We start from the raw sequence: 27,559 nt of genomic DNA, 5'->3' as shown, positions 1-27,559 counted from the left end.
GGGGCGGGCGGGAGCGGGGCGCCCGGTGCAGCTGGCGGGGGGCGCCGGCCGCCCGCCATAAAGTGAATGGCCAGGGTGAATGGGAGGCAGTCGGCCGGCGCCCTCCGCCCTCCCCGTAAGCCGCGGGCCGGCAGCGACGCGCAGAGTGGCTGGGGAGCCGGGGGATTTACTTTCTGATAGCGGCAGAACAGCCTGGGCCGCGGGGCGGGGGTCAGCTTCGTCTCTCTCGCAGGATTAAGTCCGCTCAGCCGAACCCGCATCTGGAGCTGCTGTAAGTGCCTTTCCGTCCCCGGCCTTCCGGCCGAGCTTCTCCCCTCCTTTCTCCCTGAGCCCCTTCATACTAGCCTGGCCGGCCGTAACCTTTTCGATGCTGGCACAGGGTAAGAGCATCCCCGGCGGGGTGGCTCGGTGTGCTCTGCTTGGCAGCACGGGGTCAGTCCCAGTCCCGCGCGAGGTCGGCTTTCCGTCGCCTCCCGTGGGTCAGGGGACGGCAACCAGGTGAGAGCGGGCGGATCGAGCCCTGCCCTACCATCCAACAGGGTTCCGGGGCTGTGCGCGGCCGAGCTGTCCCCCATCGCTGCCGGGAGCGCTGTCCGCCCGGCAGCGGGGCGCTTCCACTGCCCCTGTACGGCCCAGCGACCCCCTGCTCGCCGCTGTCGTGGTGCCGCAGCCCCGATCGTCCCCTCGGGGCCGACGCGGGCCCCTTCCCGACAAGCGCTGCTGGAGTCTCTCGCAGTTGCTAAACTTAGTCATTTTCCACTCGGGCGAGTGGGGCAGGGGCTGTTTAAATTAGCCGGGATTCGCTGTAAATAACGGCGCTGTGGGCTGCGGCTCAGCTGTCTGTAGGGTCCGGGGGAGAAGGGCTCAGGGAGCAGAGGCGGGGAGATGTCGCCGGGGAAAAGGAAGGCAGCCCGACGGCTTTTGGACAGTTGGATAAATGATATTTATGTAATGGGCTGGCTCCTGTTTACAGCAGAGTCGACCTCCCTGTAGAGCCGGGGAGAAGCGAGCCGGCCCCCGCGGACGGAGCGAATCTGCCCCGGGACGCCGCTGGCTGTGGCGCGCCGGCGGACGGGGTTCCAGGGACCCGACCGGGTATAACCGACCTGGTCGGGACGCGGGGAGGGAGCGCCGACCCCGCGGCAGCTCTGCCGGGAGCATCGAGCCTCCCCGGCGGAGCGCGGCTGCCCGGCGCTGGGAGGCTTCGGGCAGAACCGGCTCTCGGGCCTCCGGGCCCTTGCACGGGCTCTCCCGCCTCCCTGGCGCCGGGGACACGGTGCAGAGCGGCGTCTCTCCGTCCCGCGGAGTGACCGGGAAGCCCGGCCAACTGCAGCGGGCTCCTGACGGAGCCCGGTACCGTGTGCTGCCCCGTCTATTCCCCGCTCAACGAGTGCTGCTCCGGGGGAAGAACCAGCCCGCCAGCGCGGCACCCCCTTGTCCTTCCCCCCGACCTCCTCCTCGGAGCGGGAGTAAGGAACGGGTGCGTCCCGGCTGGCCGCGGCTGCGGCGGGGGAGGGCGACCGAGGCGGGGGCCGATGCCCGCGCTTCGCTGCAGCTGCTGGAGCGGGCTCAGGGAGGGGGGGCGGCGGGCCCGGTGCCGCCGAGCGGGGCACACCTGTCGGCCGTTCACCCGGCGCCCCCGCGGCTGGACAGCTGAGGGGACGAGCGGGGAGGGGGGTGGATTCCCCCCCGGCAGTGCCAGAGCCCTGACGGGGGTTGCCGCAGCCCCCCCGCCTCCCCGCTGGCATTAGGCAGCTCGGGGCAGCAGTCCCTTGGCCGGAACTCCCGGCGCTCCGCGCCCCTTCCCCGCCTGGCCCGCCGGGTTACCGGGTGCAGAGCTCGGCTCCGCACGGGCGGCTGCAGAGGAACACGCTGCTTCAGGACGCCGGCGCCCGGCAGAGCCTGGAGGTGAGCCCCCGGCCGCCGCACCCGGCTGATGCTTCGAGATGGCGGTGCAGAAATCAAAACGAATCCCTCATCTCTGCCCCGTTCCTTCACCTGGGAGGGAAGCAGCCTCCCGACTGATGCGCCCGCGATCCGTCCACTTTCTAAGTGGAGTCCAGTGCTGAGAGCAAAGAGAGGAATTTGGCGTCCCCCAGACAAACTTGTGGGTCTTCCACACATGGCCTGTGGCCTGGAAGGCAGGATACTAGGGATGAAATGGCTCTCTCCCATCTGCAATTTCGGGAGATGCTAAAAGGAACTGCGCAGGAAGGTGTCTTTCAGAATCTCACCTCTGTTCCTGTCCCATCTTCCAAAGACAGGGAAAGGACCACCTTTTTGGCGATGGGATCAGGGTTTCCCTGGCTCCCACGTCCAAGCCCCTCAGCCTGCTGGTGACCTGAAGCGGATGGGTGTTTGTGCAGGCTTTGATGGTGCCTTGCTGTGAGGGACAAAGGGCTGCCTGCTAGCTCCTGAGGGACTGTCAGATCATGGTAGCTGCTTTCAGTTTTTGCAAATGTCTGCTCGAGCAGAGCAGAGTTTGATTTTATTTTTTTAAATTATTTTTCATTAGCAAATTGTCACACCATGCCCAGTACTCCTCACAAGAAACCTCACAGAGAGATGTCTTTCCCTGCCAGCCTGGAGAGGGGTCTGGGCAAGGGCGGTGGTTTTCCTGCTCTTACTGTAGTTCCTGTGTTTGCCTGACCTGCAGCCCAGATTCTGCCCATGCAAGCCCACCTATATGCCTCTCCAAGCCAGTGGTTTAAAAAACAATATTAATCTTTTTCAGAGAAACTGTTGCAAGCCTCAATTAATATCTATTACATTTCTATAAGGGCTTAATTCAGGCAATTAATAGATCTGCAAATTGTGACTGGATTGCAAAGATATTGGTTAATGTACCCTATGGAGAGCTGGCAAAAAAAAAAAGGTATCTCTGTCAGATGCTACCCAAAACATTGAGATTGAGAGGTGAGGCTGACTTTGGAGACTGCCAAAAAGAAAAAGCCAGAAACCTGATCTAGGAGACCGCTCCAAAAGGAAGATGAGATGAGCAGGGGACATGAGGTCTGTCTCGTGACCTGGCACATGTGCCCTGGCCTTGGGGACAGGGGAGGTACCTGGGTCTGGGAACAAAGTCCCAGATGGGGAGAACTGCTGGTTTCAAGCTGTGTGCCTTCCATCAGGAAGGCAACGGGATGAGACTGTGGGGCCATGGAGAGAGGAGGGTCAGAAACAGGAGGCTGTGGCATCTCTGAGCAGGCTCAGCTATTTATCTGGTTGTTTAAAAATGGGAGATTGCTATTTACTTAGGGCCTGATGGCAGAGGGGGTAAAGCTCCCCCTCTTGCTGTGGGCCACTGTGGCCGAGGGCATTAGGCTGTGCCAAGGCTGGGCATTTGCTGTTGGCTGGAGAACAGTCTCTACCAGCTGGTATTGAAGTTAGTGCTGAGGCTGTTGGAAAAACCCTCTATTGTCAATACCCAGCTGAAATAGGCTGGGGTTTCGGACGGCTGGAGAAAGATTTCTGAGGCCAGTCCGCCACACTTCCCTTCCTCCTCTTTGTGTGCTGCTCCCCCTCACCAGCACCCCTGCCCTCCTCCCACCTCACCTCTGAATATTAATGCCTCTGGCAGATTGGATAATAATGTGACTGGGAATTGAATGAAGCTGGTTATTAGCTCTGGGCTTCCTTGGGGTATTTAAGGGAGTCCACGGGCTGATCCTGGAAGCTTGGCAGCACAAGAGACCAGGGCCAGACTCGGCAAAGGAGGGGGTCACTTCTGTGGGAAAGGAGTTGCTTGAATCCTTATCTCCCTCTGACCCCAGAGGAGGACAGGTATGGCAGCCTGGCCAGAGCAATTCATTTTGGATGGCTAGCAATAGATCTGTTTCTGTTCTATTCTGAATAGGGCTTTGGCAAAAAAATTAAATATTAGACCTTTTTTTTCAGGAAAGACCTAGGAGATCTAGCCAGGCAGGAGCTGAGAGACATTGCTGTTATTAGGCTTTAAAAAGAGGTGGGGAGTCAGCAAGTGAAGTCACTCTCTTCCCATCAATGTCAGAGTATTACCAAGCAGATTCAGGGAGAGAACCAATCTCCTACTCATGAACAGGAAATTTCCTACTGATTTGCAGGGTATAGGTTCAGCCTTGGAGCACTAATTTCTGAAGAGGTGAACCTTATGATCTCTCTCCTCAGGAGCCTTCTAGCCTTTCCATACATGGGTCTCTCGATGCTTTAGCACAAAGGGAAATATCCCTGTTGAGCGGAGGAGAAACTGAGCTGTGGCAGAATTACCTGAGTCAGAAATGCAGCCTCTGTCCCTTGACCCTCAATCTGATGCTCTTTGCTATCTCCTAAACCATAGTTCCCCCAGAAAATAAACTTTTACACCCTTTTGAATAGTGCAAAAGAGGAGGGAAACCAGAGCTGGATTTGCAGAAACTGATATTAATTTTGTCCCTCTGACTTTTCAACTATTCAAAATGTTCTGAAATGCATTAATGGGGCTGTAGTTACTGGGGATCTCAGCAGATTCCCAGCTTGGGGGAGCTGTGTCCTGCGTGTACTAAATTAACCCCTAAAAATCACCATCAGAGCTGCTGTGATTGAGATACCTGTTTGTAAACCCGTAGCAAACAAGTTCACAATCCCAAATCTGAGAGCTTAAGAAACACTTCTGTTGGGAGGATATAGCACATATGCCACTCTGAATCATGTAGCGCTGATCCTACAGGCTGTTCTTTTCAAATAAATACATTAAATAGCTACTTGGGGAGCTTCAATGGTGTGGCTCAGGCTGAAAGGCTCAGCACCCGCCGAGCTCTCTGCAAAAACTGAAAAAGTACAAAGATGGAATAAAACAAATGACTAGAGGTTCACAGTTACTTCTACCTCTTTCTCTCAGCTCTCTCTCTCTATTCCTTCTTCCCCTCAACCTCATTTAAAGCAGAAGCAGCCTTCCCACCACCCATTGCCTTTTCTCCCCTTTCCAATGCCGCCATTTATACGAGTCTAATTTTCTTTTAAAAAGTTGATTATAAATTACCATTGTGAAACATGAAGATTTAATGGTAAATCAAGTTGACCTGTCTGCATGTGGACATTTTTATTTACTCCTTTTTTTTAAAAGCAAATAAACATAGAATCCCTCCCACATAAAGCAGCTCCCCACTTAGATTTGAACACAGTTTAAAAGAAATCCCTTTTGTTTTAGCCATTTTTATTTCCTGTTTGTTTCTGAGCTTAGACTTGACAATGAAAACCACATGAAATTCCCTTTTTGTTCCATCAGTTTTATTTTTGGTGCTACAATATCCCAACTACCAGTTCTATGAGTTGGGTTGGGGGGGGGGGTGATTTTTTGCATTTATTTCAAGGCTGTTTTCTAAAAGTAAATGCATGGAGGTTTTCTTCCAAAATAAAATAAATAAGACTTTTTAGAGGAGTGGATGTACCAGAATAACTTTTAAAAATTAGATTGTTATGGTAAATTAATGGAGCTATAAAGGTCGGTCTCTGTATGGATCCATACCTAAGCAGGGAGAAATACCAAAGTGATGAAAAATATGGACTTTCTTGTCCCATTTAAAAGGGTTTTGCAGCTTACTTTGTGTTGGGTGGGTTTTAACAACGGTGCCCCCGTGCCTGAGCTTAGATATGCCCGAGTAGCAAGCCGTTCCCGGGCCCTGGAGCTGCAGGAGAGGTTGCTCACAGGGCGACAGGGTCTGGGCGGGCAGAGGCGTTTTTGGCTGTACAGCCCCGTCCCCGGAGCAGGATGGCCCCTGGACGGGACGTGGTGCGACCCAGGCAGCAGAGTTGTGAGATGGCTCACATCCTTCTGCCCCATCCCTTTTCTCTCCGAGCCGCTTTGATGGGATCGCCCGAGGGCCAGACTGGCTGAGTAATTAGGGCTCTGCAGCTTCCTCTCCTACCCACCCAAACTGCCTACCTCCCGGGGCTCCGCATGGGATGCGGCCTCGAGCAGATGGAAAAACTGAGGATTTGGCGGGGGGGGATGGGAGGGGAGGGAGGTGGAGTAGGGGTGGAGGAGAAAGAAAAAAAAGGAGGCAGACTTTGTACACAGTCCTTAGGCAACACACTGCATTTCAGGATCCCCAAAGTCAAACCTCTTGTTTTTGCTTTTGCAATGACTGTTGTGTCCGTGGATTTAGGGACGCAAGACGCCACGGCCTCGAGTGGGGCCCCTGGGCGACACGCTCCGGGAGTGAGGGGCTGCTAGCTCTCTCTGCTTGCCCACCCGCCCTTCCTCCTCCTCGCCCCCGATACGCACAACGTCCGCGGCCGGTGCACGACAGGAAAACCGGGCGCTCCGCGGGCCCGATCCTGCCGGCACAGGCCGCGTGCGAAGCACTGCGGGATCGGCCCTGGCAGTGTTTGCTAATTGCCTCCCTCGCCCCTTCAAACAGTGTCTAGGTAAACAGGCTGACCTTCAGGGCATGTTGCAAGGTCCATAAAGATGGAGTGTGGAGAGGGAGCAAGCTCCAGCATCTCTCCCGGAGCCACCCCCCTCCTGCCCCAGCCCTACCAGCTGCAGTATCGCAAGGAAGAGGGGAGGGATACTGTGAGCTGAGATCATCCACTTGTTTTATTCACGGCAGTCTTCATCCTGCAAGGATCTTCCTGCCAGAGAGCTTTAAAAAAATTTAAATATAAATTACTTGGGAGGGAAAAAAAAAAAGGACAAATCATCAGGAAACTTTACAGTCAAACATAACAGACATCGGCTCCCTCCGGCGCTGCGGGTTTGTACTGAGACAACACATCCCTCGGAGCAAGCCAGCAGTTTCTGGGCTCTTGTTTCCTTAAACAACAGAGCTATTCGTTGGCCATGGTGGTTGGTGGGGCCATCACAGAACTCGTGGCAGTTACCCCTTCTCCCTTTGCAGCTCTGCAACCCACTGGGCTCTGACAGGTTGTTTTAAAACAATGATCTAGTACCACCCCTCCCCTCCAGAAAAGCTTCTTTCTAGCGGCTGGTTTTGCCGAGTTCTGTCATAGAACAAATGTTTATGATCAAGTCGAAGTTCTCCAGAAAGGATTTCCAGAAGTGCTGAGGGATGGCAGACACTGGCAGCTCTACAGTGCATGGAGGTCACACAGCCATAGTGGTGTGACATGCTGATGGCCGGGGATCCTTCTCGAGCTACAACCTCCTGCATCGCCCACTTGATGAGGGGCTTTCTTGAGTGTGTTTACTAATTGTGAGAATCATTTACATCTTTGATAACATCTGATTCATCCACTGCTCTCCATCTGCATACAAATCTCCTGACAGCAGCTGGAGTCACAGAGCTATCTGGGCCTCCCTAAAATGAGCCAACTTTACAGCCATAGAGATACAGAAATGACCCTGCCCAGCTTCTGCAAGCACAGCCCCCATAGGAATCAGGCCAGTTTCCTTTGACTGCCAGAATAATTAGTCAAATTCATACAATTGCCCAACTAAATACAGCAACACATACCGATCTGCTGATGCCAGGCCCTGGTGGCCTTTGCTGCTGCATGAGCAGCGCGTGTCCAGCCCTGAGCTGCAGACAGGCTGCCTGCACCTCTCATTCCTGCCCAGGATCCTGGCTTGCAACTGTCTCGTCTCGCTCCTGGCTCTGCAAGAGGAGATCACGATCCCTTGTATGCTGTGGTTGTGCAGCTGTTTCTCTCATGCAGATGCAGGGAGATCCCTCAGTAGTGGCATGGGTCGCCTTGGAGCCTGATGGGGCTGCAGGAGTGGGCAAGGGCAGGTGGGGATGAGCAGAGTCAGTATGTTCCGGCCAGGCCAGTGCTGGCACTCCGCTTTAGCAGATCCTTTGTTAGTTGCAAGATTTTCCCAGGCAGAACTTCTTACTGAAATCAGTCTTTTTTCTCCCTTCCCCAAAACAAAGGGATTAATTTCCCTAAAGGACTCTTCTTCTCCCATAACTGCAGACCGTGCTCTCACTCCCAGCACTCCTGCATGGTGGATCCGCACCATGCCAGCAACTTTGTGTGATCAAATGTTGTTTGGGCAAAACTGAGTTTTTGCTGATTTATTTTGTTCCAGATGCCTAACAAACAAAATAAGCCATAACAAAGCGTAACCTTATTAATATAACTGCACGGTCTGTTAGAATGAAAATCCTAGTCCTGGTTGATAGATCCAAGGTGCCAAACAGCCCACTGAGGCATAGCATCCAAGGGATACTGAAAACACAGCTGGACACAGTGAGACCTGAAGTACAATGCTTACAAGAATGCAAGAAGTATGAATGTTTAGTTTAGGGAAAAAATCCCAACTTTGCAGAAAGTCTGGCAGGACTTTTCTTCTGTGCTAGGATTAGCAATTCATTTCCAGATTTTGTGTGCCATTTCAGAAACTATCTAGGTAGGCTAAGGGCAGCACTGAGGTCCAAAGATACTACTGCAAAGAACTTGCTTTAAGCCAAGCCCAAGCACATTACCCTGCCTCTGTGCTTCAGTTTGGTGGGGTCTGCACCAGTCTGGGAGACTGCAGACACACCTGTTGGGGGGAATGTTGCACTGTGTATGGGGCATGGTGACATCAGGGCGCTTCCACAGCACAGGGGCATAGTGCAGCCCATCAAATAAGCGAACGGGACACATTCCATTGTGGGCTTTTTTTGCTGTGGACATGGGTATGGAGCTGTCAATCCTTGGGACACTTCCATTGTGATAATCCTCCGGAATACAGGCAGTTTATTAACCCTCTGCTGCCCAGAGCAGAGGTTTCAGCCATCATCCTCTTCTGCAGCTGGAGGTTCATGTCAAAGTGAAGGAAGCGAGTGGCCTGATCTCATCTTGCAGGCTGCCTCCAGCCCCCAGGAAATGCATTAGGCAGTGTCCAGCGTGGTTGGGCATTTTCCTAGCACCTCTTATCTGAGGATCTGAAAGCACTTAAAGGAATCTTGCTTCATTACCTTCACCAGTTCAGATATGCTCATTTACATGACTTCTGAAATGAAGGATACAGTCCCAGAACAGTCAAATAGTTGTACCTACATCATAAGACAAGTCAGCAGCAGCACCTTACCTCCTCTCCCTCTTCCCACCTCACATTATTGGAAACTTCTCCTTAGAGCCATGTACAAAAAGAGAAGCAACCTGGACCTCCTTGCCAGAGAGCTGCCAGCTCTCAGATCCTTGCTGTTGGCTGTGGCCAGGAAGCCTGGCAGCAAGAGCTTGGGCTACTGCAGTTCCATGGCACCATGCACGGCTGTCAGTGCTCTGCAGCCCAATCCCTGTGTGGGGCAGTGCCAGACAACTTGCTCTGACAACAAAGCCACTAAGTGCCTCAGGGAGCTTTGTCAATTTCTACTGATGAGAGGAATAAAATCCCTAAACCATGTTCCAGGCTTCAAAGCAACACACACCGCTACGAAGCCTCCCTCAGGAGCTCAGGGGTTAGTGCCCAGCTGTAGGGACTAAATCGAGAAATAAAGTTTATTATAACCTGTGACTCAGCCCTTGCTGGAGGTTGATGATCCACTTCTGAGTGTGCACCCGAAACCACTGCTCAGGCAGCCTGAGGCTGTGCACAGCCTGATGTTTTTGGAGGCAGGCAGCTTGCTCTCCTGTCCCATAATGGCCCTGCGCTCCGGGTCACCAGTTGGCTGCTGCTGTTTATCTTCCAGTGATTAATGGTTGCTCTTGGTTCCTGCTGCAATTCCATTAAGATTAGAGATTTAAAGCTACACTGAGATGTTTAGCAGTGGGTGACCTTGGTCTCCCCATAGTTGTATTTCTATAGTCTCGAGGACACAAATATTAACTCATTTTGTATGCCATCCTTCTTGCTTTCTAGCAGCAGGGAAAGAGCCCTTCACAGGCAGCACTTGTGTTGGCCAGCAAAGAGAATCTTGGTTGCTGTGCAGTTCATGTGCTGGGCTGATGTGGCACTTGTAATTCCAGCCCACAGGCACTCTGATGGCACCATCCCCTGAACAAACACATGGATCCAGAAAACAAAATGCTCTTATGTGAGGGAACAGGCACAGTCTCAATCACTTCCTCTTTGACAAGCGGCAGAGGGAGAGGCAGGGGCTGTTCCACCTTAGCTCAGCCTCCCACAGGGACGAAAGCACAGAGGCTGATCATCTTCCTGAAAATGTACAGTTAAACAGAGTCCCAAATGTTTGTCTCTCCTAAAAGTAAGCCAGCATACAGGGAACACGAGCATGGGAGGAGTGAAGCAATCAGTTGTTTGACTTCTGCAATTGATGGAGCAGGAAGACAGCTCTGACACTAAGAATCTAGTGTAACATCATACATTCACCTCAGGGGATGCATGAAAGAAAGAAAAGACACTTCCCCACAAATGACTGCGGAGCACCTTTCAGCCTGAGGGTTAACCCTGAACTCTTTGTGGAGATCAGCAATTCCAAGCAGAAGATTCAGTTACTATGGCCCTGGATGGAGGCAGGAAACTCACATGCACAGGGCTGTGCTGATCTGCTTGAGAGAGGCCGGCTTAAGGCTTCCCTCCTGTCCTTGGGACATCAGTGGTCATTGTGCTGCTACCTTGGAACTTGAAGCATCAGGTCCTTGCTAGAGCATCCCTGCATGCCCACAGGTAGTCAAATAACATCAAAACAATGCAAGAGACAGCTTTTCACTTCCAGATCTACCTGCCAAAGCAGGTCCAGCAGGAAGCCTGCTCCCCAATGGTAGTGCAGAGTCAAGCATCACACACTAGTCAATCTCTAGGCAGCTCTCAACAGGCAAGACCCACATCACAAAAGCCACCCCTATAATTAGCCTTACTTGGCTTGAAGTCAGCTTTTATGTTTCCTTCTCACCCTTTCAAAGAAAAAAAAAAAAAAAACCAAGCAAAAGCCTCTTTGCTCCCAGGTGATGGAACAGTGTATTACTGAGAACCAGGAGATGGGTCACAGGGACCCTTGTTTCTCTTTTCAGGTAAACAAGATTGCCCTCCTCACTGTTCTCCTTCTACTGCCCAAATGGCCCTGGCTTGGGCAGTCAGGAACTGACACAGAAATAGAAAGGGGTGAATTTGAAAAGAGAAAAGGCCTAGAGCCAGGACTGTTCTTTCCCTGCCCTCCACCATGCCCATGGAGCAGGGACGGCAAGTCCCTTTTTGACTGGAGGATCTTGCACAGGTGGCCGCAGCATGTTCACATGGGCACCAAGGAGATGACACAGATGAGCGGTGACTGGAAGAAGAGATGTGTTTGTTACAGGTTTGGGAACCTTTATCTCAGGAGCACTCACATACATCCATGGAAAGAGTTATAGTTGCTGGAGCAGACTAGGAATCATGGCTAGTTTTGCAAAAAACTGAAGCCCCTGAGCAAGCCTGGCTGCCTGTTGCTAGTACAGGAGCTGTCCCTAAAGAAACCATACTTTTATATTAAAAGAAAGTGAGATGAAGAATCAGATGAAGATGGTAAATTTGATTTTATCTAAAAATGTTTTTGAGGTGCCAATTTCACTAATTCCTTGAGACTGAGCAAACAACTTAGTAGAAATGCCATGAAGGTTTAGCATTGACTTTCGTAATGTCTCTGCCTACAGCAAGACCTGGCCAATGTGGACAAAAGCTCCTTTTTTAAAATCCAAAAGGGCTATATAATCTAGAATACTACCTTACAGCCTTTTGTGTCAGTAGCATGGGATTGCCTTTGGGTAAATACATTGGTACAGAGCTCACATGCTGTCCCCATTGCAGACTTTTCCTGCTTTTATAATCATGCTGAGCAGATCCCTCTATCCCCTTGCTTTTGCTTCTCCATGACCTTCTCACAGCAAACTGAGAAGGCATTCCTTGATGCCACCACATACAGTACATGCAATAGGTTATGTAATTACATATATACATAAAACATCTCCTCTCTGAAATCCTCCTGCTTTTAAATTTAGTTCTCAAAGCAAACTTGTGCTCAGCCACAAAGTCCCTGTTTAAACTCGAATACTGGCCACACTTCATAGCCAGTTTTAATCTAAGTGCCCACTGTATCTCTGAGGCAGGGCAAGCATGCTATGTTGTATCCAGCAGCTTGGATCAGCTTTGCAACCACTGCACTGGTGCAGCCCAGGATGGAGCACAAATTTTCAATACCAGGACTAGGCTCTCCTGAGCCTTGTAGCTTGTGTTGTCATTTATGGAACCTTATGTGCCTATGGAACCTTACCTGTGTAAGATACTCCCCCCTGGTTTTCCTATCTTTGCTCTAGTTTGCAAAGATTAAAGCAATGCAAGATGTGGAAAAAAGAGCAAACAGGACCCTGCACAGGAGAACACTGTCCTTGAGTTACAGCAAGGCAAGAATCTGAATTCCTCCTTAAATCGTCCAGTACAGAGTCGAGCCCTAGAAGAGAGGAAATTGTGCTTGACAGATGCAATCATATGCAAATGGCTGTAGAAGAGGGGAAATTATCATCTACAAACATTGGGCAGAAATTCCATCTGCTGCAGACTCAAGAAGGGCTCTTAATAAATTCTGAGACAGCAAAGTGACACACATCTTAATCAAGACTTAATCCATGGAATTAATTCACTGCGCGTTTCTGCATAATTCTGAGAGTAATGCTAAAAGCCATGGCAATATCAGCAGCAGATGGACTCCCCTACTCCATGCAAAGGTATTAAAGAAAACACAGCCCCTGTCACATCACTTCATGCATGTACACACAGCAAAAAGCAACAGGGCTGTGCCTGGCTGCTGCCAGGAGCTTAACACAGCCAGCAGACATCAAAGGTCAGGCTTGCCACGAAGTGGAAATGGAAACCAGCCTCATGGCAAAGACAGAGTCCTGACACTTCTCTCCCACAGGAGAGGAAAATCCCAAAGCAAGGCAAAGGTCTGGAAAACCAGAATCGAGTCCTGCTTCATAAGGCGCTGCTTCCAGAGAGCACTGACTGAGGCTGGTGTTGAGACTGCCCCACCAGCACCTGGGAGAGGCGGTGAATGGAAATCAAGCGAAGCAAAGAGCAAGGAAGACTGCGGGGGTTTTGTGAGTGACATCTGCTGCAGAAAAGCCAGCAAGATAACCATTAGAAATGGCTCCTTGCCCTCTCACCACAGCCTGGGAAGCACACTACAGGTATGGGGATCAGCCCTGCCAAGGGCCCTGGCGGCAACCTTGTGCAAATTGACTAAAGGAGACTTCAGACAGCTCTGAAAATACATTCTTAGTCACTGTCATCTACCTCCAAAGGAGGTGCAACAGCTAAGTGATTAATCTCTTGTTTACATGTCTAAAAACTAACACAGTCCAGACTGTCTTCAGCATGTTCCCTCCCTGACACACGTGGATTTGAGGGGCTGGGCAATCCTTCATCACTCAGAATCCAGCTTTCACAACTGATCTCCACCTAAAGTCTGAAAGTCCCAAACACCCGGTCCAAACCTCCCTAAACCCAGGGGTCCCAGATCCTGGCACAATGCATCAGCTGTTGTGTTTTAGAGGAAAAGGATCCCTATCTGGGAAGTTGAGGTATCAGCTGAGGGTGGCTGAAGTTTCAGAAGCTGCTGTGGTCCCCTCAAAGTGATTCAGCCTTCATAAACTGTGTACTGGTGGCAGTGAAACATCCTGCATTTTTCTGGGTTATGATCCAAAATTCAGGTTAGGGGCTAACACAGGGCTAGCTCACCTTTCCAAGGGGATGCGACCAGGCTTGGAACACTTATTCCCTCATGTCTGCCTCTTCATGAGCATCAGATGTGGTCCAGAACAAAGTGGTGCTCTCAGCTGATCTCCTTTAGGCAATACAGGTGGAGGGTGCAGGGTCCATAAGGAAGTGAATGATGAAAATAATTGATCTTGGGAGAGAGGGGTGGGGAAAAAGGTGGCAGAAGAGTCACAGTGGTTCTGGCAGTCGTGGGGATCAGCACTGACAGCTTCCCAGTTGGGAAGCTTTCAGCCAGGGAAGATGGCTCACCAGCACAGGCCAGTCTCTTGAGGTGACATGGGGAGCCTTCAGTCAGGATGATCTAAGGCTGGAAGCAAGCTCCTGCTGCAGCCAGGATCACTCATTCCCAGGCACCTAAGGGTGTGAAATGTGATTCCCATGTTAATTCAGGTTTCAGAGGTCCTTGTGTACCCCAAAGGAGTCCACTTACACTGCCTGGGTCTCTGCTTGTAGCAGTGGCTGTGCAGGCAGATGTGCCTTCCTATCACTGCCAGGCACAGGAATGCTTTTCTTTTGGGATGTGTGCATGTAGTACTCTCTGGACAGCTTTACTTAGGCTTGGCCAGCTTGTGGAGAAACAAGGGAGAAAGAGGAGGGAAGCTGGGCAGGGAGGATGGGAGAGGTGGGATGACTGGGGAAGGTGCTAACAGCCCTTGGCTGGCCCAGAACCACTTCCTCAGATCTCCATTACACAGCATGCTCCCGGCGTTGCTATTTCAGTCTGAATGTCACCTATAAATTGGAGGCTCTTTCTCTGAAGGCTGCAAATAGAAGTGTCACTAGATGATCTTTGATTTATAGGGAAGCTCAGCAGAAAGCCCAGTATGTCTGTTTTCCAGCCAAGAAACTCAAAGGTGTCCAAGGAACCCACAGGGATCCTTCGCTTTTCCTAGACCTTTCCTCAAGGCGGGTGCCTGCTGGAGGTGGTGAGGAGAGGTCACACACACAGATTGATCTCCCTGTGACTACTGTTTTTCAGATTCTTCCTCCTCCACTGCCCATCTCTGCCCCATGGATTTCAACCTGCTGGCAGATGCAGAGGCTCGCAGCCCAGCCTTGTCTCTCTCGGACTCTGGAACTCCTCAACACGAGCACAGCTGCAAAGGGCAGGACCACAGTGGTGAGTGCAAGGCTCAAGATGCAAGAAAGACCCTGACCCATCCTTGTGGGTGGATCTGGGTGGCCAGTGGCTGCAGTGCTCCCAGAGGGACAGTTTCCTGTTGTACTGGGAGCCAGCACAGTGCCATAGCAGCATGGCTGTCCCAAAAAGCAGGGGGAAGGCATAAGGGTGCATATTACAATGACAGCTATTGGAAGGGTCATTTGGTCCTGGCTGCAGGAAGCCACTGCTCACAAGGGCACAGCCCATGGCAGGCTGGGGCCAGACAAGTCGGGTCACAGCCCAATCAAGATTTTATTGTATTTGCCTAAACAGGATCCCCAGAGCAGGAGAGCTTTCCCCACAACATAGGAAGTATAATACACAGAACACTATACCTAATTTTAAACTGCCCTTTAATTTTTTTTACCTCTGTTTAAATTTTTTAGGTTTAAACTTTCCATGATAAAGGTAAATCTTGGGCTGAACTTTCCAGGTGCAGGCAATAAGATGAAAGGGAAGCACTGTCTTGCTCCTGCTTTAACTGCAAAAGCCTCCTCACCTGTGCCTTGGTGCACTGCTCGGCTGCTCTCCCACAGAGGTGCCTCTGACCATTCCCAAAGACTGAACAAACGCCAAGCCTGCTGAATCTTTATCAGGCTCTGAATAAGAAACATCACCATTCACACCTGTTCAGAAATCAGCTACCAAATGCTATGGCTTCCTCTGGATTTTACATTTGTCCAGTTACCACTGCATCCCTTGTTATTCTGGATGTGTCAGGACAATGCAAAGCTGCTTCTGCCAGTGCCAGCATGAGGGAGTGAGGGCCGGGGACAGCCCGCTGCTCTCCGTGTAAAGCCTCCAGGCTCACCCGCATGCAAAAGCTAATAAGGATAATGATGCAGATTAAAATTCCCCAGAGAAAGTATCATAAAGGGAGTTACACTGGGATAACTAGAGTCAGAGAATCCACCCGACAAATTCCCCACTGCACACGTACCTTAGTTGGGCACATCCCCAAGCTCAGTGGCTTCTCGTCAGCTGCTTTGGATGCATGGCAGTGTCTCCATTCAAGTGGCCTTCCCTACTGAGCCCACCCTGGCATGCTGTAGAACTGCCAATTTAGGCACTGACTTTTTTTTCCATTAGGCATGAGCAGCTAATTCCAGCTATGGCCACAGTCGTTTCATTGAGTGGGCGAACATGTACAAGATGTATTCCACAACCTATTTTGGGGTGACAATAAACGTTGGATGCCTGGCTACATCACTCCCCACTGTCTTAAGCAGTCTAGAAATAAAGAGGTTCTGGGAGGTGACTGTTTGTCAGCACTACCTGCGTGAAGATGCTGGCAGCTTGTCCCTTTGCACCAGAGGCTGATGGCAGCCCATGAATCAGCAGTGTCAGGCAGAATAGAGCTGGCTACCAAGGGCTGCCTGGGACAGGGGCAGGGCTGCACTTCCAGCACTTCTTGACTCCCCTCAAGACACCAGCCTCCCTACTTCTCCTTGGCCCTGCTTCGTTCATCCACACAGTAAGAGATCCTGAGGAAGTGAACACAAACGTTGCTTGTCTGGGCTCAGCACCCAGGGATCTCAAGTGTCCTTCAATAGTATGCCATGGTTTGTGACACCCCCTTCTGTTAGGTTTCATCAGGCAGTACCAGTCAAGGGAGAGCAAGGATGAGAAGTGAGGCAGGTAAAGAACTGCCCCACATCTCCCCATACTGTACTCCTCAGCATGGATTCAGGGCACCCACATCCTTTCTGTGGGCTCCTTTCTTTCCCTTGTATTGCCACAGTTTTGGTCCCTACTGCAACCAGTCCAAACTCTGCACCTTTTACAGAGGACTCTTCTTCCCTGCTTATAGAAGAAACAGAAAAGAGATGACACAGAAAGAGACACAGGTAGCACGTATGGAAACAAAAAGGACACCAAGATGAACTGCAGAGATTTTTCAAGGCTCAAACAGATTCCTACTTCTCCTTAGACTTAAGATTTATGAAAAGTAGGTATACCAGAGGGTATTGAGAAGATACATTGTGGTCTCTTTCACCCAGATGTAGCCCATAAACCAGTGATACCTTCACTCCATTTTCTTTCTCTCTTGGTCTATTTTTTTCCTGAGTGAAAAAGGGCAGTCCTGGGCAGGAGTTCCCAATTAGGACATAGCCTCCTGCTTCACAGCAGCCCCTTTAGAAATGAATATTTGTCAGGGACTTTGGTGAGAACACATCCCCTGTATGCATCAGGCTCCTAATTAACCCAGGCTCAGCAGATGAACAAACAAACCAAACGTTGTCGGTTCATCTGTATTGAGCCATTCCTAATAACAAGCTCAGATGGGGGGCATCACTCCCCTTTTAATCTCTTTTGGAGATGGATAGTGCAGGAATCTCCCACATCCAATACTGGTTTAGAGCACTGAGTTAGAGAAATCAGATTAATCTCCTAGGCCAGAACCACTATAAAAAATCCACACCAAGAGCACACTTTCAAGAATTCTTCTGAATATGAAATCCACAAACAAAGATACTCATGAAAATGAGAAGAGTACCACAAGACCACAACCAAGCTCTTTCATTCTGCTTTTCAATTTCTATGGCTTTGTTTCAAGAGTGTGCTGGGAAAGTTCTTGTAGAGGTATACCCTGCATGGAAACACAAACTGGTCCTGGTGCTGGGAATAGGACGTGGCACCTTCCTGCTCAGAAGAACAAACTTATAACCTGCTGCTGTGAGAAGTGGCCATCTCACTGTCCTTGCATTCACATTCCTGCTGGTGGATAGTATCAGATGGGTTACAGAAGCAGAGGTGGCTGGTGGGGAGCAAACCACTGACCACACCCAGGGTTTCCTCCATGGAGAGCGAGCACCTCTCCTGCAACCTCTCCTGCAAATTCTCTCTACAACTCCAGCACTGCTCCCTTTGGAGAAAGGCAAGTACAAGGAGGGTTTTCCAGGAACAGTAGGAAAATATTTGTAAATTAACAGGCTGTCATAGGAGCAGGGTAGTGGCACCAAGTTCCTGAGACAGGAGCATCTTCCAGGTCTGGGGTCTGCTAAAGCACCTGCTGCTGGCACAGCACTGCCCTGAAGCAGAGTCTCTTTTCTGTTGGGGCTCAGATGCTTTTAAGCCTCTCTCATACCCCATAAAAATTAAATGGAAAAGACAGAGCCTATTATTCCAGAGCACATCCATTTGACTTGAGGAATCCCTTTTTTCACTGACTCAACTGTATTCCAGGCTGCTGTCTCCTTTCCTCCCTACCCATTAAGGGGTTGCACCAGACACCTTCATGTTGAGATTTTTCTGGACTTTGAAGCCTTTTAAGCTAGCTTCCACTCAAAGAACTTCAACCAAACAAAAATTTCAATTTTAGCAGAACGATGCCAGGATTTTTGTACAGGTACTTCTTCCAAGTGGAACAGTTTGGGAGCTATTTGCAAAAATTTCTGTTTAGTTTAGCAGACTATTTCCCATTGTAAAAGAACACCTCCACTCCCTGCTGAAGACCTGATTTTCATTTGGAAATGAAAATGAAAAAAGCTTCACCTGGCTTCTAGATCAAAGGAAGGGGGAGTTGAACATCAGAAATTATTAATTTTCCTCTGTGGTGACTTGTCTTGATTCCCAGCAGAATTAAACACAAGCTATAGCTTTCTTCCATCATAAAAGAAAATGTCACATATGAGCAGTTGGGCACTCTGTGGAGGACAACTGAATGGAAGATATTTGTATGTGCATTCTGCCCCTATTTGCATTTTGCCTGCTTGGATTTGCACAGCCCCCAAAAAGGGCTGTGGCACAGGGAAGCAGCTGGCTGCCACCTCCACCCACAACAGCCAAAAGCTCAGCGTGCAGACATGGACTTGATGCCCAGAAGGAGGTTGAGCAGTACATTTCAGTGTGATACCAGTGTGACCACTGGAGAGTTTTGAGATGTTCATTTAATGGGCAGTGAAACGAGAGACACTGCCTCTAGGAGAAGGATCTGTGAGTCAGGAGAAGGGCAGGGGCAGAAAGACAGGGAGATGCTGGAGTGCTTCATGGTATGGTCTAAGAGAGGCCTTTTCCTATTTTTAAAAAAATCAAAAGGTGTGCACCTAAGTGAGAAGGTAAAGGAGCAAGGGGAGTGAAAATTTGTGGTCCTCAGGTTTAATTAATTGAAGAGCCTCAGCTTGCTATCAATTTGCCTTTTCCCATGACTTGTCCACAGAAACGCTACTGGATCTTTTGCTGTGTCATAAGTGTCAATTTCCATTCAGTTTTTCTAAAGGACACCTTAAGGCAGAGAGTTTTAAGCAGAGTAAGAACCTTCTGATCGGGGTAAGTTCTGCCACCATCCCCCATGTGAACTGTGACAAATGAAAACCAGATTTTGGAAGTTTGGAAAATCTAAAACCAGTCACTTTGAAGCTAACATCTATTATGGCAGTTAAACAAAGGCAAACTCTGCTGCGTGAAGGGGCCATTGGTTTTGGTGCTGGATGGATGCCTGCTTGCAAGGACAAGGGAGGGAGATGGGACCACTCCTGATGACTGCAGTGGAGGGGGATCTCACTGAGCATGCACTAGTTGCCCCAAGGATAGGCTCCCCAAGTGCATCCAAGCCCACAAGTTAATTCAGGGGATCTCTCCCATCTTTCTGTTTCTCACACAGACACTGAGAAGTCCCAGCAAAACCAGACGGACGACTCCAACCCCGAAGACGGCTCGCTCAAAAAGAAGCAGCGGAGGCAGAGGACGCACTTCACCAGCCAGCAGCTCCAAGAGCTGGAAGCCACTTTCCAGAGAAACCGTTATCCAGACATGAGCACCAGGGAGGAGATTGCAGTCTGGACCAACCTGACAGAGGCACGAGTCCGGGTAGGACTGCAGCCCTTCCACCTTCCTGGACCTGAGCTTGTGATGCATGCTGTGATGCATGACCAAGCTGTCCCCAAACCAAGGAAGGAATTAGGAGCACTAGAAAATTTCCCCGTCTCGGAAACACCTCACCAGGGTCTGCACTTGAGATTTGACACATCCCTCCACACACATACCCCATGCTGGTGGTGCCTTCCCCATCCAGGGCCACCTTGCAATTATACAGATACATACAAAGCCCAGGCTCTGCCCCACAGAGCCCCACCAGCTGTCTGCCTCATTCCAGCAGACCCCTTCCTTGCAGTACTATAATTCCCCAGCCTTAGCCTTGCTGGAGGGCACCTTTTTGGATTCCCAAACCACTGTGCAGTCACAGGCATGGTGTGGCAGGGCTCCAGCTGGAGTGAGAGCTTCTCTCTGCTACTAGAAATATGAGTTAGCAGCACCATGAATAGCCTTCCAGCAGCTTCCATGCTCTAGGAAGTTATATTGTTTGAGCCCCACTAACAGATTTTCCTGTTAGAAGACAGACTTAAAACATCCCACCCCAAGCCAGTCCTGAGGTGAAGTCAAAACAAAAGAAGTTGTTTCCTTTGTTCAGCAGCTCTCAAGCCACATCCCCCAAATACTTTGCTCCCAAGTCACACAACCCCAACCCCTCCTCCTGGCTGTGGTCACTTGGAAATAACAGCAAGAATTGTTCTCTTTTTCCCATATAAAGGGCATCTGTTTGTTGAGTGAGGTGGGTTATTCTGTGTGTTGTGAAATGGCAGTGGTTTGGGTTTTTGTTTGTTGGCTGAGGACCACCTGGTGATTCCTGCTGGGAGATGACCCTGAAGCCTAGGCATCTTGCTGCAGCTCTTTCCTGATGCTCAGCCTCCCATCTCCCTGGGAGGATCGCCAGCTCTTCAACAGCTCTTGAATTGCTGGGCGAAGAAACCAGGGCAAGCCCCCTTGCAAGGACAGCCAAAGCAATTTCCATGCCCTCCTTCTCTCTTTCTTGCAGGTCTGGTTCAAAAACCGCAGAGCTAAGTGGAGGAAACGAGAGAGGAACCAACAGGCTGAATTGTGCAAGAACAGCTTCGGAGCCCAGTTCAATGGACTGATGCAGCCTTACGATGACATGTATTCCAGCTATTCCTACAACAACTGGGCCACCAAGGGGCTTGCCAGCAGTCCGCTCTCGGCCAAGAGCTTCCCATTCTTCAACTCCATGAACGTCAGTCCCCTCTCCTCCCAGCCCATGTTCTCCCCGCCCAGCTCCATCACCTCAATGACCATGCCTTCATCCATGGTCCCTTCTGCGGTGACCGGAGTACCAGCCTCTAGCCTCAACAACCTGGGAAACATCAATAACCTGAACAGCCCAAGCCTCAACTCTGCTGTCTCATCCAGTGCCTGTCCTTACGCCTCAACAGCCAGCCCCTACATGTACAGGGACACGTGCAACTCCAGCCTGGCCAGCCTGCGGCTGAAGGCCAAGCAGCATGCCAACTTCACCTACCCGGCAGTGCAGACGGCAGCTTCCAACCTGAGCCCTTGCCAGTACGCTGTGGACAGGCCTGTATGAAGGGCTGCCCTCTGCCAACCAGGACTTGACCTTAGCCTGACAAAAGGAGACCTTTAGCCCTACAACAGCATACGTCCTGCAGAGAATGAGAGTGAACATGAGAGCGTAAGAGGGAGAGGGAGAGAGAGAGAGAAAAGAATGAGCAGGCAGACGAACCTTTATGAAGATTTGTCTATTGTATGGTGAATTTTGACTGAGTTTCCCCTTCAAAACCCCTTCCCTTCTTGCCCATCAAACCTTCTCCTCCATGGTAAAATAAACCTAAACAGTCTACTGGAAGCCCCATGGCGAAGTAGGAGGCCAAACATGCAGGGTGCCTGATCCATGGGCAGCACAACCAAGTATGTTTCAATCTGCCCCTCCAAGCCCCACAGGGGTGAGCCCCCCAAATCCCTGGGACAGCATGGGCAGCTGCACACCACCCCTGCAGGAAATAGCCAGAGACAGGACAGCTTGGGGAGGGTGCCACTTGGTGCTTGGCTGAACCATTTTCTCTGCACATGTGCAAGATTTTGATGAAAGATACCTTGCCCATTTATTTATCATGCAGCCAGTAAGGAAGCCTTGTCTCAGTCAATTAGCATCTCTTTATAATGCGTATATATATATATGGCCCTTCAGACTTGAAACCTTTAGGAGCTGGGGGTTGTAAGAATATAAAATATGTGTGTGTGTATATATATATCTATCCTATATATATACAAATACATATAGAGACATTAAAATATGCTTTCTTGTTTTGTATGTGAAATAACCTACAAAGTAGACCTCAAAACCAAAAACCCTGTAAAGGAAGCACACCCACTGAGGCAGTGTCCTGGCTGTCATGCTTTACTGCTTCAGTCATTTCAGTCAGACACACTGCTGCCAGCATACCCCCTAAATATCCCCATTTGCAACAATCAGCTCCTCCTTGCACATCTCCTTCCCTTCCCCAAATCCCATTTCCAAAAAAAGATAATAAAAGTTGGCACAAATCCTTTAAGCTTCTGCTTGTGTGGTTATTGAGAGCATGGACCTTCATCTGAAGATTCTGAAATCAAGTGCCAGCAGCCCAGGCAAGGGTGAGCATCCTTAGAAGCACCAGCATGAGGCAGTCCAAGCTGGACCAGGGGCTGAGGTTTGGAAGAGTAGTCCATGTTCCTCACTTATAAATCAAATACCTGGCTCCTCAGAACAACGAAAGCCCATACACACAGTAAGAAGAGGAAAACAAGTCCCCACCCTGCTCCCTGTCTGCATGTACGCAGTGCAGCAGGAAGGTTGAGCATCTTCTGGCTCAGGCTTCCCCACTGTGCTGGATGAGGCCAGTGCCTTTGGGCTCCCACAGCCCAGGGCAGGGGAATCTCCCCAAGCACTCTCAAACTGAGCAGTGGTCCCCAAGGAAGAGGCCAGATGCAGCAACCTGCCCTGCTCAGTTTCTGTTGGGAAAGCTGTAAAACAGAGGTGGTCCTCTCGCTATACAGGCACCCAGAAAAGCTCCTGCTTCACAATGCAGAGGGAGGCAGCTGGTCCCTCCAAGAGCCCAAGGAAGCTTCACATGCAGCAGGGGAGCAGGACATCTCTACCCAGTACAATCACCTTTCCCTTCATCAAGCACAAACTTCAAGGGGGAAACACAATTCCAATATTTTACTTTCCTCTTTAGATAGAAAAAAACAGTCCCAAGATATCTTCACAACAAACTCTCCTACCAGGAAGAATAGGACAGGCAAATCTGGCATAACCCATGTTCTGCAATATCATCAGCATGCACAGAGAAAGCAAGTTCTTTGCTAAGAATGGGTCCTCACTAGGACACAGTAAGAGGTCACTCACAAACCAAGCATATAGACTGCTCAGTCTTTGTCAAAGCCTCTTCCACAGGGAGCAGTTGCTACTGAAGGTATTCATGAGCAGATGCTGAAAGCAGTTGCAGGAGTCAGCCCACCCTCACTGTAACAAATTATGTTTTGCTCTGAGCTAATCTAAAATGAGGGAGCCAAGATATCCTGCACTGAAACAGCTACCAGTGGAAGGGTTCAAAGATCAAGTGCAAACATATAAAACATAGACACAGTCCATCCCAGACCATATCTTTCATTGTAACCTGGATCCTACCTTGCTGCTGGGCACCAGTGCTGTTGAAGTAGATTCAGTGGTTAATTTCCATTCTGTGCTGGAGCTGCCATCCAGCAGCCTTTCCACCAAATACACACCTCATCTTGGTGCTACTGTGCTTAACTCCCTTCTCTGACACGACTCTTCCATCTCTGGGAAGAAAGAAGAGCCTAATATTTCTCTCTAATACCCTCTCCTCCACTGAGCCCAACTCATAGCGGAGTTCACCTTCTCCCCCTGGTAACCCAAGACAGGTGGTGCCACAATCCTCTCCTACTGCCTTGATGAAGAGTTGAACTCTTTACACACCTGGTTTTTCCTCTCCTCCTTTTCCACACACACTGCCCCTCCACCCTGTGCTTGGTGGTTCTCTATGCTGCTCTGATGCTTGTGAAGATCCTCTACTTGTCCTACAGAGAAAATGATGTTTGGCTGGGGGGAGCAGTACAAGACTGGCTGTTGCTGACTGTTGCAGGATTCAGTGGATGAAAGATATGTCCAGCTATGCCGAGCAGAAGGCCAGCTCCAGCACATGGTTCTCATTATCTCCTCTGGGAGCTGGTGGGGAAAAGTCAAGACCTGGTTTAGGTCCTGATTTTTCAGCCTTAGGTTTTTCATGCAGTCATTTCAATCAACATTACTCCAGACCTCCTAAACAGGACAGACTCAGTACCCACACCAGGCAACTGGTACATGTGGCCAGTGGCTCTGCAGCCTGGCAAGTTGGCTCAAGTTTTCCCTTCCCATGCTGGATGGAGAAGATGGTGGGGTCTGTTTCTGCAGTTAGAGGTATTGCACCAGACCAGATGGCAAACCACACACCAGCTCTGAGCTGAGAGCACTTTGTACAATGGTACCTAACAACTGACACAACCACCAGAAAAGCCTTAAAATCTACAGAAAACAGAGATGGCCAACAGCAAATAATTAATTGAGCAAGTTGGCAGCAGAGCACTCTGGGAGATGTCCCCTGTCTGACAAATGTCACCTGCCTTCTTGGTGCAGCTAAGCCAGTTCAGCCTCCCACGTTCAGCTTCTTCCCCACAGGGCCAGGGCTTGGACATCATGCTCTCTGGTTCAGCACAAACTCAGCAGGTGTTCTACAGGCCTTACCCAGGACTTCTCACTCTCAAAAGCCCCCAATACCCCCCCCAGATGTATCTTGCTGACACTGCAACCCCAAGCATGTGATTTTTAGCAGGATCATGCTTATTCTGGAGACCTGTTAGGCAAATAACTTTGTCACTGGATACTTCCCAATCTGCAGATTTAGCAAGTGCACATTCTCCTCCATCATCCAGATCATTAATGGAAGTGCTGAGCAAAAACAGACCCACAACAGATGTCCCTGAATTTCACTCAACAGACCCCTTCCTTTTCCACAGTGAACTGTGGATAACTCTCTGGGTATAATTATCCAATGGGTTTTGTACCTACCCAACATCCCATCTAGATCACCCTTAAAAGCCGCTTGACTGGCAGCCAAGGCTCTCTGTCACCATGCCCTTACCCTGTCAGAGAGGAAAATTGGATTATTTTGACCAGATTCTGTTCTTGATGTGTCCACATAGCTCCTGCTCATCTCCAGTGTTACACATAGTGAGATTATTTGATCCAGGTTTTTTGGTGTTTTGTTTTGGGTTTTTTTTTGTTTAGTTGGGGTTTTTCATTGTTGTTGTTGTTGTTGCTGTGGGGTTTTTTGTTTGTTTGGGGGTTTTTGTTTGTTTTTATGGGTTTTTGAGGGGGGATTTAACTGTGAGCAGTTCCTGGCTTTTGGCCCCAGTCCCCATTTTGAAGAGGGGGAAATTCCTCGGGAATTCTTGTAGATAACAACGACTAATTCTGAGATTACTTTGTGTGATGTTCACCACACCGAGAGGATCTGAAAAAATCCTGGTTATCTAAATACTCTCTTCCTTGCACTTTTCTTACTCAAGGCCAGACTTTAGTCCCCATCACCATCCTGGCTTGTGCTCTCCACTCCCCCGCAGCTGTGTCTGAAGGCTAACACAGCGCACCGGCGCTGGGTGTCCTCAGCCGCTGCTGTCGGTGCTTCCCGTCAGCAGAGCAGCAGCACGGCACCGTCCCTGGCTCGCGCCCTGCTCGCAGAGCGGAGGATGTTCCGACCGCTCTTGCTTGGTGCGTGCTGCCAGTAGAGTCCCGAAGCGCGGGGTGGGTGCGAACCTCCCTGCTGCACATGTTAAAGCTGGGCTCAGATAGGTCTACAGCCGTGAGAGGTGGCTCTAATTGCGGTCCCAGCCGCCGTTCAGGGCCCGGTGCCGTCGGGGCTGCGGCTCCGGCCCGACCCGGCGGCAGCGCCCTCAGCGCGGGCGGCCGCGCCACCTAGCGGCGGCTGCAGGGTGTGCCGCGCTCCCGCCCGCGGCACCGCTACGGCCTCCGGGAAAACCTCCCGGGAAAACCGCCCCCCTCCCGGGCACGGATAGAGCCAGCGAAAAACCTCCCCACTACCGCGGCACCGCTACGGCCTCCGGGAAAACCTCCCGGGAAAACCGCCCCCCTCCCGCGGCACGGATAGAGCCAGCGAAAAACCTCCCCACTACCGCGGCACCGCTACGGCCTCCGGCAAAACCTCCCCCCTCGCTCTCGCCCACTCCCCAGCCCGGCTTCACCGGTTCTCGCAACCTGGAGCTCCGTCTACTCCCGCCCCCGCTAAGTCTCCGTGTCTGCAGCACGTCCTCTGCCCGGCCCGCGCCAGAGCTGCAGGGCTGCTCCCCTGCATCCTGCACCCTCCGCACACCCCTTCATCCGCCCCTAAGACAAGTTGTTCCAGCTGTGCAAGGGTCCTCAAAGACGCCTTCAGCGGGGATGACGGCTTCCCCTGAGCAGTGATTCCTACGCGGGAGGCAACCGATTGCTCTCTGTGCCCTCAATCAACAAAACCAGACAAATCCTCAAGATACATCCCCTCCAAAGCAGGCCTGCTATCTATTCAGCTCACCAGCACACATAAGAAGGACTTTTCTTCACAAAGTACCAGGTGGAGACATTTCTAGGAAGCTTCAGGGAAATAGCACTGATCTGGGAAAGGAGGGTGCTGTTATTAGCTCCCCAAGCCCCAGAAAGCACCACCACTTTCCTCACACCCACAGGTCAGCACTCCAGACAACTTGTCAAACAACAACAGCAATATAAAATCTTCTCCTAGCCAGGTCCGGGAAGTTTATTGCTCTCTCTTCTTTTGCCAGAGAGGACAGCAGAGCAAAGGGGCTGATGCTGGGCTGGCTGATGGTTTGCATTCCCTGGGGAAGGCACAGGGCGGCGGAGCGGGGGGAAAGGCAAGGCTTCCTGACAGCACTGGAAAGGCAGTATCCTTATTTTGTGTGGAGGGATGTGGCCATTTGAAAAGCTGCAATGCCTCTTGGGAAGGGAGAAAGGGCTCCCATAAGATACTCTCTGCAAACCCTCCTACTGGGTTTATCCTTGCTCCTTGAAAGATACTTCCCACTCCAGCAGCCTGCATGGATGGAGCTACAAAGAGCTCTTAGAGAGCTGAAGCCTTCTGGAGATGCAGAGCCCTACCTCCAGAGCCCTGCTCTGCACTGCTGAGTGGGGGCAGCACCTGCAGAGGAAGGGGGATGGAGCAGCTCACCTCATCCCACAGAGCATCACCTCTGAAGCACCAAGACTGGCAGTTTAGGTAGAAAAAGAGCAACTGTGAACATACCACTTCTTCAGTGTTTTGTGTCAGGCCCAGAGAGTTGTGGGGAATGGCGCTAAATCCAGTTGGTCAACGATCGCTAGTGGTGTTCCCTGAGACTCAGTTTTGGGGCCAGTCCTAACATCTTCATTGATGATCTGGACATAGGGATTGGGTATACCCTCAGTAAATCTGCAGATGACACTAAGTTGGGTGGGAGTGTTGATCTCCTCGAGGGTAGGAAGGCTCTACAGAGACACCTGGACAAATTCAATCAGTTGGTTAAGGACAACTACAGGAGGCTCAATAAGGTGGAGTACTGGGTCCTGCACTGGTATTGCAGGAACTCCAGGCACAGCTCCAGGCTAGAGGAGGAGCGGCATGAAAGCTGTTCAGAAGAAAAGGGCTTGGGCTCAATATGAGCCAGCAATGTGACCAGATGGCCAAGAAGGCCAATGCCATCCTGGCCTGTAGCAAGAATACTGTGGCCAACAGAACCAGGGAAGCAATCATGTCCTTGTACCTGGCACTAGTGAGGCCAAAGCTCAAGTACTGCTTTCAGTTCTGGCCCCTCAGTTCAGAAAGGACATTGAGGTGCTGGAGCATGTCCAGAAAGACTCATGAAAGATCTAGAAAACTTGTCTT

At 50.6% G+C, this 27,559-nt stretch overlaps 2 protein-coding genes and 1 long non-coding RNA gene across 4 annotated transcripts; 2 read left to right on the top strand and 1 right to left on the bottom strand.

Moving 5' to 3' along the window:
- Positions 1-102: 102 nt before the first annotated feature.
- On the top strand, positions 103-22,123 carry PITX3 (paired like homeodomain 3). 2 transcript variants are annotated; one of them, XM_069019505.1, is made up of 4 exons: positions 103-271; positions 14,595-14,735; positions 19,381-19,586; positions 20,593-22,123. In XM_069019505.1, the coding sequence occupies exons 2-4, from the start codon at positions 14,627-14,629 to the stop codon at positions 21,154-21,156; spliced, it is 879 nt and encodes a 292-aa protein (XP_068875606.1). In that variant the 5' UTR covers positions 103-271; positions 14,595-14,626; the 3' UTR covers positions 21,157-22,123. The 2 variants fall into 2 exon arrangements, with proteins under 2 accessions (XP_068875606.1, XP_068875607.1); XM_069019506.1 differs by lacking the exon at positions 103-271 and adding an exon at positions 12,954-13,026.
- On the bottom strand, positions 12,119-13,913 carry LOC138112420 (uncharacterized). The gene is made up of 3 exons (XR_011151731.1): positions 13,865-13,913; positions 13,577-13,745; positions 12,119-12,290 (listed from the first exon to the last, which is right to left on the bottom strand). It is a non-coding gene; the product is annotated as an uncharacterized lncRNA (long non-coding RNA).
- On the top strand, positions 21,441-26,106 carry LOC138112767 (uncharacterized). Its single transcript, XM_069020364.1, has 2 exons — positions 21,441-21,448; positions 25,527-26,106. Exons 1-2 carry the CDS (start codon positions 21,441-21,443, stop codon positions 26,104-26,106), a joined length of 588 nt encoding a protein of 195 aa, XP_068876465.1.
- Positions 26,107-27,559: the final 1,453 nt, after the last annotated feature.

The sequence above is a fragment of the Aphelocoma coerulescens genome, chromosome 6 (assembly GCF_041296385.1).
Source record: "Aphelocoma coerulescens isolate FSJ_1873_10779 chromosome 6, UR_Acoe_1.0, whole genome shotgun sequence".
In the NCBI taxonomy this organism is placed as follows: Eukaryota; Metazoa; Chordata; class Aves; order Passeriformes; family Corvidae; genus Aphelocoma; species Aphelocoma coerulescens.
This window is presented reverse-complemented; position numbering and strand designations above follow the sequence as displayed.